Source organism: Muntiacus reevesi, chromosome 20, assembly GCF_963930625.1.
Source record: "Muntiacus reevesi chromosome 20, mMunRee1.1, whole genome shotgun sequence".
NCBI classification, from domain to species: Eukaryota; Metazoa; Chordata; class Mammalia; order Artiodactyla; family Cervidae; genus Muntiacus; species Muntiacus reevesi.
The window spans coordinates 12,611,430-12,633,419 of NC_089268.1; the positions used below are offsets into that span (position 1 = coordinate 12,611,430).

Here is a 21,990-nt window from a genome sequence, read left to right on the forward strand (position 1 = left end):
CATCCATTGGGCTTACCTGTCACTGGGGATGATTCCAGCTTCCTCAGTCGTAATCTCCCCACTCAGCATCACCCTCCTCCTTTCCCACCCTGCTTTCTCACCTGTCTGCCCTGGAGAACAGGGCTGGTGGAGGACCAGAGCCAGAGTCAATCGAATTATAGCTGACTGCGCATTTTTGTGAGGTTTCTCTGCAGTTATCCCCATTTTACACATGAGGAAAACAGAACTGAAGTCCTGGTTAACTTTTTGGCCCTATCTGGGCACCAAAGTTCACACCTGGGGCCACCTGCTTTCAAAGCACAGGCCCTCACCCCAGAGGCTCTACGCTTTTATGCGCTCAGCGCAGCCCGCTCCCTGGGGTTGTTCATGTAAAATAGCAGATTTCTTGGGAAGCAGAAGACATTATATTTCTGACAGTTTATGTGGTTTAAGTTGTAACATGTGGGGATACGTGGGTAGACTGAGGGTGGGCGATGGGCAGGGAGGCGGAAAGTGGGAGTAATGGAAGTTACTAAATGCAAAGAATAATCATGAGGGTCGCTCTATAGATCATGCCGCGGATGTTTACGCAGAGGCTGGATGTCATCACAGGGGGTGGGACTGGGTAACCGCAGTAGTTTCTGCATGCCCTGGGCTTCCTTAGACCTTCAGGAAAAGGGGCAGTAAAGAGAAATGCACGCTGCAGACAGACTTCTGCTGAGGTCAGGACTTCCCGGCTGCCACTTCTCCTAGTCTCCTCTGGGGAGCACGGATGGGGGCGTCTGTGGCTTGTCACCACTCTGGGGGCAGAAATAAGAGCTTGTGGGGGTCACTGTATCACCTTGAGGAAGGTCTCCACCGGCTCAGGGATCATGTGAGGAGTTGCCTCTTTCCTGAACTGGTCTGAGCCTCATGGTGGGCTCAGCAGGGACAAAACAGCCTCCCTCCATCACCCCCATCCCACTCGGTGTCCCTGGGAACTGGGGGTTGGCAGGAAGTTGCTCCCCAAAGATTCCAAACCTCCCTGGGGATTTCACTAGTACTTCCACATTTCCAGGGACAAGAGGGATCTAGAACCATGACCCAGGGAAGGGTTGGTCTGTGAAATTTTGAGGAGGTGGAGGTTCAGAAAGATGAGAGTTCATAGTAGATAATAAAAATGACCACTTCCCAAGCAGCCCCTAGACATTGGACCAGACCTTGAATATAAGTCATTTAATCCTGCCAATGACCCAGTGACGTGGGTCTTTTTAAATTGCCACCTTGCAGATGAGGAAGGAAGGCTCAGAGAGGTGAAGTGACTCACGCAGGCAGCAGAGCAGCAGAAGGTGGACAACTCACAGCCCAACCGATCCTTCTTGAAGCCAGCACTCCCTTCACCCTCCCAGGTTGCCTGTCTGCCCTGCTGAATAGAGAAGAAAGATGCATGCCATAATTAGGAATGAAACAAGAAGTATTATTAAAAAAATGAATGAAACTGATTTTCCAGAGTAGCCTGAGGAATAAACATTGCCATGTAGTTGAGAAGACAGGTATTTTCATAGAGGTAAATACAAGGCAGGGTGCCTCATGTCAGTCAGCTGTCAGAGTGGGAGTGCAGTGGGAGCTGGTTAGGCAGAGCAGGCTTCTCGGAGGATATGGACCCTCAGTGTGGATGGGCTTTGCAGAGCAGAAGGGAAGCCCGGCTGCCAAAACTTCCCACCGCCCTCCCATGGCTGGTACTGGAAGCAGGTGTATATTCAGGCAGGTGTCAGCTCCAAGTCCTGGATGGTAACTTGAAAGTAAGCTTGACTCTCATCTCTGTGTCCTAGGAGTGGATTTTCGAGTCAAAAACCTGGTGGTGGACAACAAACGCTTTGCACTGCAGCTCTGGGACACAGCTGGCCAGGAGAGGTAATGGACACTGTCGACATTGGTGGCCGATAGACTAATCGCACTGCAGAGTAGTGGAGCCCAGCCCTGACCCAGAGTCCTACCAAGTGCAAATGCAACTTGGACCTGATGAGGATTCAGGAGGTGGGGGATGGAGAGATGAGTCCAGGACCAGGGCAGGAGACAGGAGCGCAAACCCAGAGGCCCCCTCAGCCTGGCGGGGCAACTATGAGGGCCATCCCAACATGGCCTGCAGAGCACACCTACCCAATTTTTTTTTTTGTCCACGCCTTGTGGCATGCGGGATCTTAGTTCCCCAACCAGGGATCGAACCCACTGAAGTGAAGTGGAGGCTTGGACTCCCAGCCACTGGTCCTCCAGGGAAGTCCTCTCACCTATCCTTTGAAAATATTAGCTTTCGACTTTTCAGTTAAGAAGTAGTGATCAAAACTGAAAAGGGACATCATCTATGACCCAGAAGTTCTACTTCTAGAAATTCATTCTACTGACAAGCTCATAATATATCATCAAAAGGACCAAGACTGTTCACAGCAATAATGTTTATATTATGAAACATTGGAAGCCTCCTAAGCACCATCAGTAGTGGGCCAATTAAATAAATTAGAGTCTCTTCACACAATAGAATATAATGAAGCCAGAGAAAAGATGGAGGATCCTCTTTATGTATCTTTGTGACCCCCATGGACTGTAGCCCTCCAGGCTCCTCTGCCCATGGAATTCTCCAGGCAAGAATAGTGGAGTGGGTAGCCATTCCCTTCTCCAGAGGATCTTCCCAATCCAGGGATCGAACCTGATCTCCTGCCTTGCAGGCAGGTTCTTTACCATCTGAGCCACCAGACAAGTCACCCTTTATGTACCAATAGGGAAATATCTCTAAGACATTTTATTACCTGCAGAAAGCAAAGAACAGAGTATTGAACATTAATGAGTATAGTGTTTTACACTGTATTTGCTTAAACAGTGTGTGTTTGGGGGAAGTGTGTGTGTATGTGTATATATATGCATTTATGTATATGCATGAAATATCCCTGGGAGACTATTTAAATAATGGGTAACTCTGGTTGCCTCTGGGGAGGGGGACTGGATGGCTGCAGGATGAAGGTAGAGTCGCCTGAGAGAGACTTTTCATTAGATGCCCTTTGGTACCTTTTGAAATCTGAGCCATGAGGACTGTTAACCTATTCAACAATAAGCACACGGTAAGAAGGAAAATGCACGCACACCCTCTTTGGGAAGCAGTTAGAAGCCGATGTGGCAGCTGAGGCCTAGAGAGGGTGCCTGGCATCACCGGGCGTGGACTCTCTGGGCAGGTACCACAGCGTGACGCGGCAGCTGCTGCGCAAGGCGGACGGCGTGGTGCTCATGTACGACATCACCTCCCAGGAGAGCTTCGTCCACGTGCGCTACTGGCTGGACTGTCTCCAGGTGAGCTGCCGGCGGCTGGGGCTGGCCCCAGTGTGCAGCCAAGAGGCAGCTTGTGTCTCTCCTACTCCTTTTTTCTCCCAGGATTACAAAGGACACAACCGACATGTGGGTGACCATCTGCTGAGGGCGTGTGGCTGGATGGGCTGGGAGCATAATAGTACAAAGAAACCACAACCACATAGTGTGGTCTCCAAAACAAACTCTTTCCTGTATCCTTCCTGTGACCATTTCTTTCATATACACCAAAGCTCTGTGATGTATTCTTAACACCTGGGGATGATGCAAGCCTAGTGTCCCTCTGGATGAGCATTCCTTTGTCCATATATCTCTAGTCCTTTCCCCCACATATGTATTTGATGTATGTATGAATGAAATTCATATGCTGAAATTCTACAGTACGTGCTAGCACAGAAGAGGGATATGAAGAAAGACATGTTGTCTTCTCTCTAGAAGTTTCTGGTCCAGTTGTAGAGATGCAAAGGAAGCAGAATAAAGTAATATTTGAGGGAAACTGGGTTCTGGGTTCTGATGAGACCTGGCTTTGAATCCCAACTACCCCGTCCTAACTCTGTAACCTCGGACAAGTGACTTAAACTCTCTGAATTCAATTGTCCAACTTTTCTCATAGAGGAGTTGTGAGGATTAACTGCTATAACTGTTTTCAGCACAGCGCCTGGTATATAGTAAACTCTCCGTTAACGGAAGCTATTATTATTATCATCCATGAAACAGTTAGGAGATGAGTCAAGGCAACCTGTGTAATCTAACACTAGGCTATTCAGCGCAGGCAGGAAAAGATAGGCATGGGCAGGAGCAACCCAGGAAGGCTTCCTGGGGGAGGTGACTTTGAGGTTGGCCTTGGAGAGTGGGTGACATGTTTGCAGGCTGAGAGGAGGGGTAGGTTTGGTGCAGGTGGAAGGGAACATGTCAGAGGTGGGAAGAGCATGGAGTGGGTGTGGTATAGAACGTGGGCTCTGTGTGTAGGGGGAGGAAGTGGCACAGGGTCAGCTTCTCCTGGAGGTCAGGGTCAGATCCACCCAGGGCCTGGCTCCCAGCAGGTGCTGGACAGGTGTGGCTGAGGGAACATTTCTGTGTACAGGATGCAGAGTCTGATGACGTGGTCATCCTTCTCTTGGGAAACAAGACAGACCGTGAAGACGATCGGCAAGTGTCCACTGAGGCCGGGCAGCAACTGGCCCAGGTGAGCAACTGGGCATCAGCCCCTCTCACAGCCTGGACTGGGCAGACCCCTCCCTGGGGGGTAGTGAATAGGTCACCCTGGCCTGGGCCACAGAGAACAATCCGCTCCTGCCTCTGCTCAATCAGAGACTAACAGCCTTCCACCCACCCGGGCCCAAGACCCAGACATGAGATGGTAACTGTGGGCAGGACATTTAACCTTACTGTTGCATTAGCAAATCCCCACAGTGTCCTGACCTATGTAAAAATTACCTTCAGACTAAAAAGCTTTTCAAGCTTCACTTAAAATTCCCAATCAAATCTTCATCTTATCTCTGGTCTCTAATTAACATAACATTCCTTCTAATTTATTCTATCTTAAGACCCAAATTCTTCCCTGGGAAGATTGCATCAAAAGCCCCACCACCAGACAGGGGAGTGTGGATACAATTTATTTTTGAGTAGAATTGAATTACATTCCAGAAAATCTGGAGAATAATTAAGATGGAAATAGTCTCATTCCCGGCCCTACCTCTGACACCACCCCTCTTGACATTTCCATATCGTGTTTCCTTCCCATTTCTTCTCTCATTTCTCCTAACCATGAGGTCATCATTGTGGCTCATGGTTGGTGGGAATTTTTTCCTCTTAAACGTAGTAGCTCACCGCCTTGACAGGAACTCCTTCTCCAGCAATTTATCCAAAGGAAAGAGTTAGAAATAATAATTCCTAAGAGAACGTAATAGATCCTGTGTATAATTGAAGATGTTTGTATGAGAATGTTCTTTATGAGAACAAACACTTGGCAACATTTGGTGGTTAATTTGTGGAGCTTCATGCAAAAAGCTAGCATTCGCCATTAAGAATCCTATTCTGAAAAATATTTAAGGTTGTGGAGGAAATGTTTACAATATAATGTGAAGTCAGAAAAATAGCCATGTCTCTGGGGACAGGTTAGGTTGAATCATATGAGATTGCTGATATTTGATTGTTTGGCATCTATCAGAGCAGCAATTTCATACAGTTTAAGCTAACAGTATAATGATATTTAGCCCACACTCCACACCCCCAATAAAAGGGTCATATAAAACAGAATGGAATATTGGATTGGCCAAAAAGTTCATTCTGTTCTCTTTCTAAAGAATTTTTTGGTCAACTCAATATATATTCAAACACTAACAGAAGTGGTATATAATCTGCACTTACATTTTTCACTAAAAAAATTTATTTACTTATTTATTTATTTTTGACTGTGCTGAGTCTTCATTGCTGAGTGGGCTTTCTCTAGTTGCAGCAAGTGGGGACTATACTCCAGTTGCGGTAGGCTGGCTTCTCATTGCAGTGGTTTGTCTTGTTGCAAACCACGCGCTCTAGGGCGCCTGAGTCCAGTAACTGTGGCTCCCGGACTCTAGAGCACAAGCTCTATAGTTGTGGTGTACAGGCTTAATTGCACAGCTTGTGGGATCTTCCCAGATCTGGGATGGAACCTGTGTCTCCTGCCTTAGTAGGCAGATTCTTTACCACTGAGCCGCCAGGGAAGCCTTGTACTTGCACATTTTTATGCTACATTTCCCAATATTTCCCCCAATTCAATACCTTTGAAATTAAAAAATAATATATATATGTGTGTATATATATATATATACACACACACAATGAATGACTTTAAAGAGCTTCTCAGGTGGCACAGTGGTAAAGAATCCACCCGCAATGCAGGAGGCGCAAGAGCCACAAGTTCGATCTCTGGGTCAGGAAGATCCTCTGGAGGAGGAAATAGCATCCCGTTTCAGTATTCTTGCCTGGAAAATTCCATAGACAGAGGAGCCTGGTGGGCTGCAGTCCATGGGGTCACAAAGAGTCAGACACAACTGAGCGGACACAGACAACAACTTAAAACTGTCCCCAAAGACATTACTCCTAATTGGAATACGGGCTTCCCACCATCACTCTGAAGGCTGTGGGGTGTTTCTGCGTGGCGTCTTTGATACCTTGGCCAGCCAAAATGGAGAGACAGTGGGCAGAGGGGCAAGGCTGGGGACCATGGGGACGGGGAGACAGAGACAGGCTGCCTCGCCCGTGGGGGTTGGCTTGGGGATGTACTGGATGGGACTCTGTCTGACGGTCGGGTCTTTGGTGGTGGGGGCTGCCGCCTGGACTCTCGGGGATCTCCCCCACGGCACCTGTACCCCCATCTATCTGGCTGCAGGAGCTGGGGGTCTCCTTTGGAGAGTGCAGCGCTGCGCTGGGTCACAACATCCTGGAGCCCATGGTGCACCTGGCCCGGTGAGTGCCGCCCTACTCCTCCCCGCCCAGGATCTTCTGGACAGCCTTTAGCTGACTCATGCGGGAGGGGAGGCCCTGCTGAGGAAGTGCTTGAGAAAGCACAGGGCTCAGAAGCCTGGGGAAGGAGTGAGAACCCTCGAGGAGTCTCCTGAGTCCAGTTCTACCAGTCCTGTCAGCGACCCCACCTCCAGGAAGTCTCCCCTCCCCTCTCTGCGCCTCCATGCCCTCCCAAGCTTCCAGTGACTTCCACTGCACTTAGAATACAATTCAGATACCTCCTAATGGCCCGGATTGGCTCCTGTGCCAACTCCCTGCCCCCCACCCGACCCCCTCAGTCATAAGCTTCAGCCACTCAGAGGAACCCTCCCTGATCACACCTGCTCCCACCACTATTCTGAATCTCTTTCTCTGTGTCCCTCAAAGCCTTTCTTCTTCTTCTTCTTTTTTTTTTTTTCGGCTGCAAAGAGCAGCTTGAGGGATCTTAATTCCCTGACCAGGGATCGAACCCAGGCCCTTAGAGTGAGAGCTCAGAGTCCTAACCACTGGACTGCCCGGAAGTCCCGCAAAGCCTGTCCTGGCAAGCTGTCGTTACAGAGTTTGTCTGTTTTCTTGATACTGACTGCCTTCCCCACCAGGCTGGAGCTCTAGCAGGGCCAGGTCTTTTTGGTTCAGCTCCTCCCCGTTCCATCCCTGGGTTGGGAAGATCCCCCAGAGAAGGAAGTGGCAACCCACTCCAGTATTCTTGCCTGGAGAATTTCATGGACGGAAGAGTGTGGTGGCCTATAGTCCACGGGGTCCCAGAGTCGGACATGACTGAGTGACTAACACTTCCCCTCCCTGGAGCCTGGCACATGTCGGTGTTCAATTAATGAATGAAATGAGTGAGGTGGGAGGGGTTTTAGATGACATGATCTCTAGGCCCCTTCTCTGACAAAGCAACTTTCAGAATCAGCTTGCTGAACCACAAACCTGATCCCGTCTTCTCTGGGACAGGAAACTGCTTAATGACTTCCCTTTGCTTTAGAAGAAAAGCCCTACTTGTGGCTTCCTGGTCAGCAGAGCCCTGAATCCTTGCTGCCTCCATGGCTTCTTTCTGGCCATTCAGTCCTTAGGGTCCATGATTTAGGACAGTGCCAGGCACAGAGGAAATATACTGTGAATAAAAAATTAACGAAGAGGCTTTACTTCACTGATCCCCCAGCTCTGTCTTGACCCTAAGCCTTTGCCCTCTGCCTAGAACTCACCCTTCCCTCTGCTCTGCAAGTGGACGCTTGTCCAGTGCTCGGTCTCGGCTCCAGCAATGCTTCCTTGCACCCTAAGTCCCTCCCGGATCTGGTGTGAAGTCCCTCTGTGTGCTGCCCCATTCCCGCGTCCTGATTGCCCCTTCCCGTCTCCATCTCCCACACTACGCAAGGCAAGACCTGCTGGCTTCACGGTCAGAATCAGAGTCCCTTGCCCCTGGCACACAGTAGGCTGCAGAGAATGCTAGGGAAGAGACAGAAAGGTGTTTCATGCCGTGTGGAATGCAGGGCAGGGGCAGAGAGGAAGTTCAGGGGGTCCAGCCGCCAGCTGCACCCTTGGGTCCCTCCCAGCTGCCTTTGGCAGGTGAGAAAGAGGACTGATGCCGGGGCATCTTCACGCAGGTCTCTCAAGATGCAAGAGGAGCGCCTGAAGGGCTCGCTGGTGGAGGTGGCCCCCGAAAAGCCTCCAAAGAAAGCTGGCTGCTGCTCTTGAGACCCTGGCCTGGCTGGGGTCGGCTGGCCACCCCCCTGGGTTTCCTGTGCCTTGGCTCCTGTCCCACCTGCCTGGACACAGCAATGACAGAGACGACTAGCTCAGAAGTTCTGGAAAACCCTCCTCGGGTCAGGACTCAGACCCCAGAGCAGAGGCTACACTAACGCTGGCCTTTGCACGCCTGAGAGGGACTTTTCTGAGTAATAAGGTTGGTGGGGATGGGGAGGGCCAGTCAAAACTCTTTAAAGAGAGGAAAAGCCCAGAAAAATGACTTAAGGAAAATACACCACAATATTGGCAAAACATCTCTGGGTGATAAAATTATAGGGTAAAGTGTGGGGGTGTTTTCCTTTTTACATGTATTTGTATTGTCAGATCTTCTACGATGACTGGGTATTCCTTCTGTAGTCAGAAATAAGAATAAATCTTGAGGGGTGGGAGGGAAACTTTTCAAAGAGCTTGCTTCAGTGCTGATTTCTAATTGAAATGGCCTGTTGATTGCAAAGTACTCTGTTTATTAAAGCAGTCCCACTGTTCCATGCCTGGCAAAGCTGGTGAACCTCGTCATTCTCAATCTGTTGATTTGCAAACAACAGGGGGTTTCTTTCTAGCAGAATCTAATTCCTGGGGAAGAGCTGATGGCCCCTGGTATGTTCCATCCCCCCACCATCTCCCTGAGCCCCAACCTCACTCTCTTTTCCCAAGGTCTGCCTCTAAGGGCTCACATTTGGGGACCTCACCCCTTGCTCCAAGTCATGGTGCCTCTGATGCCAACTTCAACCTTGAGGATATACTTGTCAATCTCTGGATACACTCAAAGTGCCGCTGGGGTGTGGCTGGGGGAGCCTGGGGAGCAGCAGGAAACTGGATTCAGATTATTCACAGGCTCCTCTTTGGAGTTTTTGTGAGAGTTCCCAGAATTACACAACATTGGCCTCCTGAAAGGTGGCTGCACGTTATAACCCGGTCTGGGGATTTCAGGGCCCTCGGGGAGCATGCTTTGAAAGTCTTAGATGCCTGGGGTGTTGTGCTATCTCCTGTCATCAGTGTTTGCTGTAAATGTTGACTGTCACATCTTACCGTTAACCACAGAAATGCTTACCAAGTACTGTGGTCCAGAGTGGGAAGGTCGCTGAATCTGGTACTTGGTAATCATTCGGGTACTGGCGACTTCCTCCTCTGAATCAGAGGAAACCTCAGTTTCGTAGACAGACAAGCAAATTCAGTTCCAGAGACAGAGGCACAGAGAGAGAGACTGAAGGAGAAAGAGGAGGGCAAGAGACAGAGGAAAGAGAGAGCAGAAATAGAGACACGATGTAGAGAACAAATATATGGATACCAAGGGGGAAGGGTGGTGGTGGCAGGAATTGAGAGATTGGGACTGACACCCATGTGCACTATTGATACTACATATCAAAAAGATAACTAAGGAAAGCTTACTGTATTGCACAGGGAACTCTACTTAATGCACGGCAGTGACCTGAATAGGAAGGAAGTCCAGAAGGGAGGGGACATAGGATTACGTATAGCTGATTCATTGTGCTGTGAAGTAGAAACTAATGCAACACTGTCAAGCAACTGTACTCCAGTAAAAATTAATTATATATATTAAAGAAGTCTCTGCTCTTGATCCTTATCCTTCTGCTTGGTTCTAAACGACTGAGCTCTCTGTCACTAGAGGCAAACAAGCAGAAGCCAGGGAACACTTGGCAAAGAGGTGAGGTGGAGAAGATTCACGTATCAGAAGGCACCAGAGGTTACATTAGATTCCTTTAGTGGATCCCACTCAATCTCTAGTCAGTGCAGAACGATTCCTGTGATCTAGCCAGTTCTCTTACTGGTCTGACTCACTGATCCTTTTTTAGCCTCTATGTCTTCTCCCTCCCTGGGTCCTAGGAGCCCACAGCCCTCCTCCTGTTCTAAGCAGGTTTTAGACCCTAGTATGCTCAGAGAAATACAGCCAGAAACAGATGGAGACAGGAAGATGCGGGCCGGCGTAATTGATGCCCGGCCCTGGCTAAGAGTGGGGGGCTGGTCCTGCTGTGGCTCATGGCCTTCTCTCTGGGGTCTGGGGATCTGGCAGGCACCAGCATCTCTGTCCTGTGGGCCAGCGAGTTAATGAGGCAGGTCGGCAGGGTGTGATTCCTGGGGGAGTGGTAGAGCGGATAGTGCCCCTGTCCTTTGGGGGAATCTGGTACAGAAGTGGCCCCTCTGCCCGCCCCTCCCATCTCAGCCCTGTCCCTGCCCTGGGCAGCTAGCTCCTTGGAGGTGGGGTGCTAGAAGGAACAGCACACCTGCCCAGAACCTTCTCTTGGCTTTCTCTGGCTGGACCCAGCTTCAGGGCAGAGCACAGCTGTGGAGGGGTCACCAATCTGCCCTGGAGTCAAAGGACCCCACGTCAGCAAGCAGAGCCCAGCAACTTCCGAGCAGCACAAGGCAGGTGAGGAGGCAGCAGGAGGGACTCAGGATAGACCTCAGAGTGAACTTTTAGGCAAGGGGTGGGTTCTCAGGGCATGTCCATCAAGGGGGCTCTGGTCACAACTTAGCTTGAAGCTGATGAAGAAACAGAGGGTGGGACTAGGTTGATGGGTCTCAGCGTTTGGAGTGAGAAGGGGAGGGCAGGGGGATAAAATGGAGTCTGGGCAGGGGTGGCAGAAAAGAGAGATTTTTTGGAATTGAAAGTGGGCAGGATCAGAACACTAGCCATCATTTACCAAGCGCTTGCTACGCTAGGCACTGTTCTGAGCACGTAACTCATATTACCTCATTTAATCCTCACATCAGCCTCATGAGATGGGGTCTGTTATTATCCCCTTTTTACAGATGAGGAAAGTTATGCAGAGAAGGTCCAGTAGATGGTAGATGGATTCCCCGGTGGCTCAGTGATAAAAAAAAGAATCCGTCTGCAATGCAGGAGATGTAGGTCGGATCTCTGGGTTGGGAAGATGCCCTGGAGGAGGGCATGGCAACCCACTCCAGCACCCTTGCCTGGAGAATCGCATGGACAGAGGAGCCTGGCGGGCTACAGTCCATGGGGTCGCAGAGGGTTGGACATGAATGAAACGACAAGCTCGTGCAATCACGTAGCTGAGCAAGCGGCTGAGGGAGGCTTTAAACTCAGGCTCTAGTGCCTATACGCTTAACCCTGAAGTTAGACCTTTCTATAGACTACAGATAGGGCAGCAGCAAGGTCCTTTGAGCCTTTTCTTTTTCCCATCCCTTCGCCCTTTCCCTCCCCTCCTCTCCAACCATATTTCATATCATTAGCAGGCAAGCCTGGCCAGACGGAAGAAACAAAAAAGCATTGACAAATGCTTGGAGAGTGGCATTCATCCGGGGCAGTTAGGGTATTAGGGGGTCCCTCAGTTTCTCCTTCTCCTGCAGCCCCTGGAACCAGTCTGAGACCTGGGGTGTCGGCAGCAGAATCCATAGGGACCTCCCAACCTGCTGTCTCTTCTCAGGCAAGCGGCTGCCATGGCGCCCTGAGAACAAGCAAAGCCTCTGCAGGAGGGACTCTGGGGACCCCTGGCTCTGAGCCAGCTGCAGAGGGGCTTTCCAGCCCCCACTCCCCGTGCAGGAGAAAGGGGATGGAAACAAGAATCAGGATCCCACTGGACCGTCTTTTTTGCCGCTTGTTGGCCCAGTACCTGGCTCAGGGTAAATGCTCAGGAAATATTTGTTTAGTCTCTGAGTGAAGGGGTAAGCTGCCTCTTTTCACTAATGCTCTGGGGTCCTGGCCTGTCTGTGACATGCAAGATGAAGACATCAGCCCCCGAGCCAGCTCTGGGGTGACTTGACCCCATCTCTCAGCCTGCGTGCTCTCACTCTGCGACTCCCCATGTCATCAGCAGAGGTGACGGACCAGGCGCAGCGCAGCGGTTCCCCACCCTGCCAGGCAAGCAGCCCAGCATGACCACTGAAGGCAGTGGTTCCCAAGCCGCTCTTTCAAAATTGCCAAAGCCCGAACCAGTCAAGTCGGGTCTTTAGAGTGTGACCCATGAATTAAGAGTTTTTTGGCTGCACCAAGTGGCATGAGGTATCTTAAATTCCCTGACCGGAGCTGGAACCTGTGCCCCCTGCAGTGGAAGTGCAGAGTCTTAACCACTGACCATGGGGAAGTCCCAGGATTAGTGTTTTGTTTTTTTTTGAAACTCCTCAGCTGATCCCAACGTGCAAACATGCCTGGGAACCACTGATTGGGGCTTTATAGCTTCTCAAAGCCCTTGCATGTTCACTTTCCCACTTGACCTTCAAATCAAAACTTGTTCACTTCACAGGCAGGGCGAGGTTTTGTTTAAAAACATGTATGAAGGAAAGTGAAGTCGCTCAGTCGTGTCCGACTCTTTGCGATCCCATGGACTGTAGTCTACCATGCTTCTCTGTCCATGGAATTTTCCAGGCAAGAGTACTGGAGTGGGTTGCCATTTCTTTCTCCAGGGGATCTTCCTGACCCAGGGATTGAACCCAGGTCTCCTGCATTGCAGGTAGACACTTTACCTTCTGAGCCACCAGGGAAGCCCAAAAACATGTATAATGCATATATATATTTATATACTAAGTAAATATATATACTATACTAATTATATAATAATATATATGCTATACTAACTATATGAGATGGCTGGATGGCATCACCGACTCGATGGACATGAGTTTGAGTAAACTCTGGGAGTTGGTGATAGACAGAGAGACCTGGTGTGCTGCGATTCATGGGGTCGCAAAGAGTCGGACATGACTGAGTGACTGAACTGAACTGATACTAAATATGTATACTATACTACATATATATATACTATACTAAGTATAGTATACTCGTATGTATACTACACTAGTGTATATATATGTATATATACACACTACATATATGTAGTATACTAAGCATATAATATATACTATAATATATGCTATATTACTATAATATATAGCAATATATAATATATAGTAATACATATAATATATTGTAATATAATATTACTATATCATAGTAATATATATTACTACTAATATTATATATATTACTATATATAGTATAATACTATATTATATAGAATATAAAATATTATAGTAATATAGTATGTATAATATAGTATATATTATATATATACTATAATAAACATATATAATAATATATAAATATTTATTTATCACATTCAATTTGTACTCCCTGCAAAATTTTAGAAATACAGCAGTTATGACGAAAATGAAAATAACCTCAATCTCATCCTTGAGAGCCGGTTACTGTTGACAGCTGTTTTACTTCCTTTATTTCCTCAATTCCTTACAGTTGAGGTTGAGAAGTTCAAGTCACACGAGCTCCACACCAGACCGTGGTGCTCCCAAGTAGCAGAGTCGGGATTTGAACCCAGGGCACTGACAGAGCCCATCCCACCAGGTTGCTGAGAGGTCTAGAGGGGCTGGGGCAGGCCCAGGGCACCGACTGCGTGCGGGGGTCTGCGAAAGGAGGGCGCTCAGCAGGGAAAGGGAGGCGGCCCGTGGTCTGGTTTCTACGCCGTCCTCGTGTGTCTGGAGCAGGAGAATGGAGGCCAACGCCACGTCCACCGCCGGGCTCACAGCCACAGCCGATCGACTGCTCCGACTCGTCTTTGCGGGGGTCTGTGGCCTCATCCTGCTGGTGGGGTTGCTGGCCAACGGGCTGATGCTGCTGGTGGTGGGCCGGGGCCCGGGTGCCCCCCGCCCGCTCCTCTCCTTGACCAACAGCCTCATGGTGAACATCACGCTGTCCGACCTGCTCTTCCTGGCCTGCGTGGTGCCGGCGCTCCTGCTGAGCTTCCTGCGGCAGGACTGGTGGCTGGGCCCCACCGTCTGCACCACCAGCCAGGCCGCCAACAGCGCCACCATGTTCTGCACCTTCTACAGCATGGTGGCCACGGCGCTCCTCCGCCACGTGGCCGTGGCCCGGCCTGACCTGACCCTCCCGTCCGGTCCGGGCGCCCGCGGGCTGCTCTGTGGGGCCATGTGGGTCCTGGGCCTCACGGCCTCGCTGCCTACCTGGCTGTTCCAGCGAGCGGTCATGGAGGAGGGGGCCTGGGCCTGCCTCTTGCTTCTGAACCCTGCTCAGACCTCCTGCTACTTCACGCTGCTGGGAGCCCTGGCCTTCCTGCCTTGCGTGCTGGGGCTGGGCTGCTCTTTCGGCCACATGGGCTGGCTCCTGTGGATGCAGCCCCGGGGCCCCGAGGGGGAGAGCGCCCGGGAGCACCAGGAGAACACCAGGCTCATCCTCGTAGTGCTGGTGGTCTTCGTGCTGATGTGGGGGCCCTGCTCCGTGCTGGGTTACGTGGCGGCTGTGGGGGACCTGCCTGCCACGCCCGTGGCTTACATGGCCTCCAGTCTCTGCACTCTCCTGGCCTACTCCAATTGTGCCGTCAGCCCCATCCTCTGCTTCTACCTCTCTCGCCCCTTCCGGGCCAGGCTCGGGGACCTTTTTCGCAGGCCACTGGCTGCTAGGCATCCCAGGGCTGCGAGTGGGGCTGGGGTGGTGATGGAGAACGTCCAGCCTGGACGTGACGGGGCCCCGGGAAGCCTCTGGGGCCTGGTGGGGGTCTGAGAGGTTAGGCTGATGGGAAGGCTGAAATTCAAGACAGATGGGAAGACCCCTGGCGACATTAGATCCCACCCCCTCCATTTTAACAGCGGGGAGACAAAGATCCAGAGACAGAAGGTAGCCTAGCAGAGGTGACACAGAAGTTAAATGGCAACTAGATCAACTAGGCACCCATTTCACCCTGGGGCTCAGAGGGATACCTATAGGCTCCATGACTTTCTAGTTGTATGACCTGAAAAGTCCTTAAACTTTCTATGCCTGGAAAGTAGAATCCTGATAGTACCCTTTTTACAAGTTGTTATGAAGATAAACTTCCTGAATATACAGTGTTTGAAAGAATGCCTGGTGGTTAGTAAATGAGTATGGGTCATTACTATCATTAGCGTCATCTTATTTTTGTTAAGTCAGGGGCATTTGAAATGAGAGTGGGAAAGGGGCTTCTAAAGGCTGAGAAGTGAGGAGCAGAATGACCTGGGGGCTGATGGCCTGGGGTCCTCAGACCTGAAGGCCTGGGGATTGAATGGGGAGGCTGAGTCGGGGCTCACAGTCCGAGGAGGGGGGCCCTTCAGTCTCCTCTCCCTTCTCCGCCTGCCCTCCCGCAGCTCTGCCACACACACGCTTCTCAGCAAAATACAGGATCCCATGAAGTCAAGTCAAAGTGCAGCCATGAGTCTGTGAATTCCTCAACGCCCTCCTTTCTTCTCTGTGGTTTCTCCTCCTGACGTGGCCGGGGCAGGGATGCCTTTTGAGGCCCCTTCCTTCTCTCCAGAACCAAATGGCTTCACCTTTGTTACCCCATCCCCTCTGAGAAGTTCCCCAACTCCATGCCCTCCTTCAGGCCTCCTGGGGAAAAGCCTCAGGCTTTTGTGTTGGCCTCGGAACCAGGGAGATGTGTCTCTACTGAAATTCCCAAGACAGCATGTTCTGCTTGGTGACGGTGTTACAGCTACACACACACACACACACACACACGCACACGCACCATGGTCAAAAAGCGTAGGAAATATAGTCTCTTTGCCATAGGACTAATCAGAACCTCGAACACTATGATGGCCCCTGGGACGCTCTGAGAGGGGCTTGGAGCCAGCAGCTTCCCAAAACCCTTGCCAGGGAACCAGTGTTCCGTGGAACTAATCGTTGGGAAAGAACCCAGGAGAGAAGCTACTGTGTTGAGCACAATGAAGACGCTCTCGGCGCCCTGGGGCGGCGGCTCTGAGCCTCAATTCCCCTGCCAGGCGGTCTTCCCCTCCCAACCCTTTCCCACGGGTGCCCAAGGTGAGGGATATCAGGCCACTGGTTATGGGAACTTCCTTCTTCTCGAGCTGTGACCCCACCCGGTTCCCACTCAAAGCAGATCGGAATGCAAGTCAGAGGGGCATCTAATTATAAGGATAGCGGTGAATCAGCTCTAATTTAATATAAAATCGTCAGAAGCAAGTAAGTCCCAAACTTTGGTGTAATTAGTACCAGTGTCTTGTGATGTGCAGGTTGGGAATGGCTGCCTGGAGGGCTAATCCGAGAGCAAACTCGCCCAGAGAAGGGAGAGATCTCTTTTCCCTGTGATCCTGGGCCCTCATGGCCACAGGAGTTTATATGTGAAGAGCCATGAGGAGGAAGGTGGTGTTTATTGCACATTGAGCGCAGCAGGTCCTGTGCATGTCACATGCTTCATATGTGCACATCTGCATGTTATTCTGGCCATATGACAGTCCCGCAAGGGAGGAGAGACAGCCCTGTCACACAGGAGCAGTAACTCATCCTGGACATATGATCTGTGAGTTGTCTAGGCCGGGGGTCCCTAACCCCCGGGCCACTGACTGGTACTGATCCGTGGCCTGTTAGGAACAGGGCTACACAGCTGGAGGTTAGCAGTGGGTGAGCCAACAAAGCTTCATCTCTATTTACAGCCGCTCCCCATCGCTCTCATTAGCCCTTGACCTTGGCCTCCTGTCAGATCAGCGGCAGCATAATGAATGTAATGTGCTCGAATTATCCCCAAACCATCCCCACAACTCTGTGGAAAAACTGTCTTCCAGGAAACCGGTCCCTGGTGCCCAAAAGGTTGGGGACCAGTGGTCTAGGCTGCCCCAAGAGTCCCACTTTGGTACTCACAGATCCTGGCCCTTCCCACTGGTTTCGTATTGATACCCTAGGGCGGTAGTATTTACTGCTTATTTCTCCAGAGCAGGGGTTAGAGGCCTGTGTAGGGTGCGACTGTGTGTGAGCAAGGTCTCCAAACCTGAGCAGGGCCTGGCACTAATGCTCACTCAACACTCGCTGAGAGATGAGTGAGCAAATGCAATAAAGTCACTCACAGAATAATCTGGTCATGTTGCTCACCTCTCTCACCTCCTTAGTGGCTCCCTGATTGACTCAGAGTTAACACTGAAGACCTTACTGTGACCTACAAGGCCCTGCACATTCCAGATTCTTCACCCCCAACCCCATCTCCTGCACTCTCCCCTCCTTGTTTTTGGCTGCCCTCTGTGGCATGCAGGAGCTTAGTTCCCTGACCAGAGACTGGACCTGTGCCCCCTGCAGTGGAAGTGTGGAGTCTCAACCACCGGAGCACCAAGGAAACCCCTACTCTCTCCTCCTCGCTGCAGGTTCAACCCACTGGCTTCCTACTGTCCTTGAAACACACCCCAGGGCCTTTGTATTTGCTGCTCCTGCTCCTTGAAGCCCTCTTGCCTCAGATACCAGCATGCCTCTCTCTCTCATTTCCTTAGGGTTCATCGAACCGTCATCTCAGAGAGGCCCCCTCCCCGACCACCTCATCTAACATGTCACCATGTCACTCTCTATCCTCTTAATCTCTCATTTTCCTTTGTGACACTCATCACCACTGGAAATCGTTATTTACCTTTTGTTTGTGTGCTTACTGTGCTTCCCCTGTCCTGTCGTGTGCCTGCTGTGAGCTCAGCATGGAGACAGGGCCCCCGTGTTTCCTTCACTGCTGCATCCTCAGTGCCTAGCGCTGGCACGCAGTAGTTGTTCAGGAGATTTTTGTTGAACAAAAGAGGGGAAAAGAGAGAGCGAGGAGAACCTGGACCCACACACAGCAACATCTGCGCTATTTTTCGTAAGACAAAGGAAAACAAAGAACTTTAGTAAAAGAATCAAATTTACTTCAGTTTAAGGCAAATTCCACACAGAGACTGTCTCGGAGACGGGCACGGGACCAGACAGCATAGAAACACCACCATCATGCATGATGGGAAGGGAAGCAGGATCTGCAACAGACGCGGTGTGGCCTGGTCTCCACCAGGCATGGGAGGTTCAGTGGGCAGAGGAGCCCCATGCAGCAGGAGGGACTGGCATGCATGACCTGTTCCCCAGGTGGGTAAAGGCTGGGCAGCTGGGAGGGGCCCAGGCATGAGATCATTTTCCTCACCTTTCCCACAACAGGGGCAAGGGCTTCTGGCTCAGAGGCCAGGAGCCCAAGGCTGAGGGACAAGGGTGGATTTGGGATGATGGGGTGGAACAGGGTGACCCTAGAGCCAAGACGGCCTTAAAGGGCAGCACTAGTGAGGAGTGGGATGGGAGAAGCTGGACATGGGATGACTGTGAACTCTCAGGCCATCAGAGCTAAAGGTAAACCCAGGGCCATCTGGTCAACCCTCTTGCCTTACAGATGTGGAAACTGAGACCCAGAAGATAGAAAGGCCTTGCTTGGGTTCCTGCAGTCAGCAGGGGCTGGAGGCAGGGTTGAACCCAGGGATCCCCCATCCCCATGGGATAGAGGGGCAGTGTCAGAGTGCTGGAGCCAGGCTGCTTCTTGCCCAAGCCTCCAGGTGGGCGGTAGAGGACTGCACCCCAAGGACCTTGGGCAGCCTCTGGGGAGAGAAGGGGATGTCTGAGGCCAGAAGCCAACTACGAAGGTGCCTACGGGCCCAGACCAGGAGAGGTCTGTGGATTTCTGTCTAGAACCAGCATCATACTGGGCTGGAGAGGCACCAGAAAGGACTCTGTGCCTGATAAGCTTCCATTCCTCGCCCACCAGGCGGCCTCCATCCACTACCACAGCATCTCCTTCATGGGTCTGTACTACTCCCACTGCATGCAAGGGTCCCAGGGAGGGGGTCACATGTTTGGGCATTCCTCAAAGCCCAGCAGCCTCATGGGGTTCAGTGGAAACAGGGACAGGATAGATACTGAGGTGGGGGTCAGGGGGCTGGTATAGGAGTAGACACCACAGGAGCAGGGGACCTGGTGGTGGGAGGCTCAGACCAGGCTCAGGGTGATAAAGGAGCAGAGGAAGGTAACCCAGGTGGGTTGAGGGGGACCCCAATGGTCCTGATTAACATCTTCCTGGCTGGTCCGTAACCAGGCGTCGGTGAAAGAAGAGAAGGAGGGGCCCAGATCCCCACCTCCATCACCTGTACCTCCAGACTTCGGGGTGTGGGGCAGTGTGGGAGGAGTCTCCAGAAGCCCCGCCCCGCCACCCTCCCAGGCACACGTGTTCCATAGGCTGGGCGGGGTGGACCGCAGCAGGGTCTGGGCGCCCCGCCCACCTTTCTACTGGCCTAAGCCCCAGCCATCTGAGCAGACCACGTGCTCAGATGTGCGTGTGCAGCGGGGAAGCTGGGGGTGTGCGGGCCGGCGACTGTGGGGGAGAGCGAGCCGTGGCCGTGGGCGGGGAGCGCGGGCGGATGCCCTGCGCCTTCATGTAGGACACCAGCTGGTCGGGGATCTCGGCCAGCACGTCGCGGGCCAGGCGCGCCATGCTCAGCACGTGGTTGCCCGTGCGATCCACGTAGTCCCTGAAGGGCACGAACTGTCCAGCAGGGGGAGGCAGGGTGAGGCCGGGTCTCCCTCTGGACACCAGCCCCCATCCCCCAAATCTCCAGGCCTGGGCTCCTGTCCCACTCCTCCCCAGTCTCTGCCCAGCTTGACTCAAACCTTCAGCATAGTGATTCTCTAAAGGGCTGTATCATAGTCATTATTCTTTCATTCACTCAACAAATAACTTCTTGAACACCTGTTCATGCCAGGATACGCCACTGAACAAGATTCCTTAATCTCTGATTAAGTCTCAGCACCAAGCTGAGGCACTTAGCAGACACCCCTGGTTTCTGGGAAATGGACCCTGCGAGTCTCCTCCCACCTCTGCAGCAGAGTCCTTTCTGTCTCTTTGGGTTCCCCTTCTGGCCCAGCACCTACAGTTCCACGCCTATGGCTGCCTCCCAGGAGATGTCTGCCCCCCCATCCCCCACCCCACCGTCACTCCCGAGCCTCAGGCTCACTCCTGCCTCCAGGCCTTTGCACACACCTCCCAGACTGCCCTTCTTCAGTTTCTAGCCCCGCAACGTTGGTCTCCACATCTGGAATGACCCCTCCCCAGTCTGAATTTTTTAATGGGGGAGGGGCAGAATGGAGACTGTCAGGGATTTTTTTATTCTGAATCTCCTAAGCACCAGGGACTCAGTCTGCTGCAGAGTCACAGAGGGGTGTGTGCTTACTGAGGCGCATTCTGAGGCTTGACTGGACAGGGATTCCCCGAGGACAAAGACCTGTCTGCTGTTACATTTGCCATTATCCACGGAGAGGTTGGCGCTGATTCAGTGAACCAGGCAACACTCATTCTTGCAAAGGGCTGCAGCAGCCCTTTAGACACCGCCTCCACCTTCACGGGATTTGCCATCTCACTTAGCAAGGCAGCCTGGCAGAAAGCAACAGAAGGTGCGAGAAACTAGGCCTCTGTGTTCTACAGGAGATGCTGCAGGCCTGGTGGCTTAGGGAGGGCTGGGCGTGAGCGTTCCAGTTGGGGTAACACCAGACTAGGGGTGACTCTCAGACATGGTGGTGGGGGGCGTCCAGCCCCACAACTGACTCCTATCTCCTTCTATGATGGCCAAGCCATTCTAGGACTACCAATGCCTCCCTCCAGGGCCCCTTTCTAGAGAAGCCCCCAGAAAGGGGAGTGAGATCAGCCTGGCTAGGGGGGCTCTTGCGTTTTCTGTGGGGAAAGCCAAGGTCTGGGCTTCACCTGGACAATGTCCCGCTCGGCCAGCTTTCCCCGCGAGGAGATCCGCACATCATCGCCATCTAGCTCCACCATGGCTGTTGGGGGGAGCGGGCAGAGACAAGGGGTGGGGGAGCTAACTGGAGGGCACCTAAGCCTGGCAGGACAGAGGCCGCCGGCCCAGGCCCCCCGCGTCAGAGATGAGCAAGCTGAAGCCGGGAGACAGGAGGAGCCCAGTCCCGGGCACCCCTCCCCTGACCCCCGCAGACTCCCAGGGTGGAGGCTGGAGGAGTGACTCGGGGCCTCCTCCCCACAGCCTTGGGGTGTGGGCGTGGGGTACGGCACCTTGACACACCCCTCCCTGTGCAAACAAACGCACTCTCACACCCTGCCTGCTCACCCAGACAGTCAGTCTCGCACAGACCGGTGTGAGTCCTCCCTCCTTTGGGAGGGGTCACTCCCAGGGGCCTGAAGCCTCTGGGGAAACACGTGGGGGGTGGTGGGGACTCACCATCGAACTCTGCCTGGCCCACGCCGATGATGATGATGGACATGGGGAGTTTGGCGGCCTGGGAGGCAACGTGGGAGACAACACAGGAGGTGGATGGGGGGTGGGAGGGACAGGGGCCCAGCCGAGAGGCCAGTTAAAAGGAAGGGGAGATCATGGGGAGGGGTGGGAAGGGGTGGGCCAACAGCAGAAAGGAAGGAGGTTAGGGGTGAAAAGGAGAAGAGAAGGATGGAGACACACAGAGAGAAGCACAGAAAAAAGAGGGAGGAGGCGGGGAAGAGAACACCGACCAAAGGAATGGGGACACCAGAGAGGACGCGGGATGGAGAAGGAGGGAGGCAGAGGGAGGCGGGTCACAGGTCTGCTTCTGTGAGACACCCCGTCCTCTCCTCTGCCTCTGGACCTCCATCATGTGGGATAGCTTTTACATGGGCCTGGAGGGAGGGCCAGCTGTGGCCGGAG

At 52.2% G+C, this 21,990-nt stretch overlaps 2 protein-coding genes across 4 annotated transcripts in view; one reads left to right on the plus strand and one right to left on the minus strand.

The window, feature by feature from the left end:
• The first annotated feature begins 14,029 nt into the window (after nt 1-14,029).
• On the plus strand, nt 14,030-15,058 carry LOC136151863 (galanin receptor type 3-like). Its single transcript, XM_065913298.1, has one exon. It carries the CDS (start codon nt 14,030-14,032, stop codon nt 15,056-15,058), a length of 1,029 nt encoding a protein of 342 aa, XP_065769370.1.
• A 3,142-nt stretch (nt 15,059-18,200) lies between these two features.
• Nucleotides 18,201-21,990, minus strand: part of CPNE5 (copine 5) — a 101,713-nt gene continuing 97,923 nt past the window's right edge. For all 3 annotated transcript variants that reach the window (XM_065912372.1, XM_065912371.1, XM_065912373.1), the window contains 3 exons: nt 21,532-21,589; nt 21,045-21,118; nt 18,201-19,832 (listed from right to left, as the gene is read on the minus strand). In XM_065912372.1, coding sequence (XP_065768444.1) covers nt 19,614-19,832; nt 21,045-21,118; nt 21,532-21,589 — 351 coding nt within the window. In that variant the 3' untranslated portion in view covers nt 18,201-19,613. The remainder of the gene's footprint in view (nt 19,833-21,044; nt 21,119-21,531; nt 21,590-21,990) is intronic.

Bases quoted from the DNA above. Each gene is read 5' to 3' on its own strand.
- LOC136151863 (XM_065913298.1), top strand. From the start codon at position 14,030: ATGGAGGCCAACGCCACGTCCACCGCCGGGCTCACAGCCACAGCCGAT.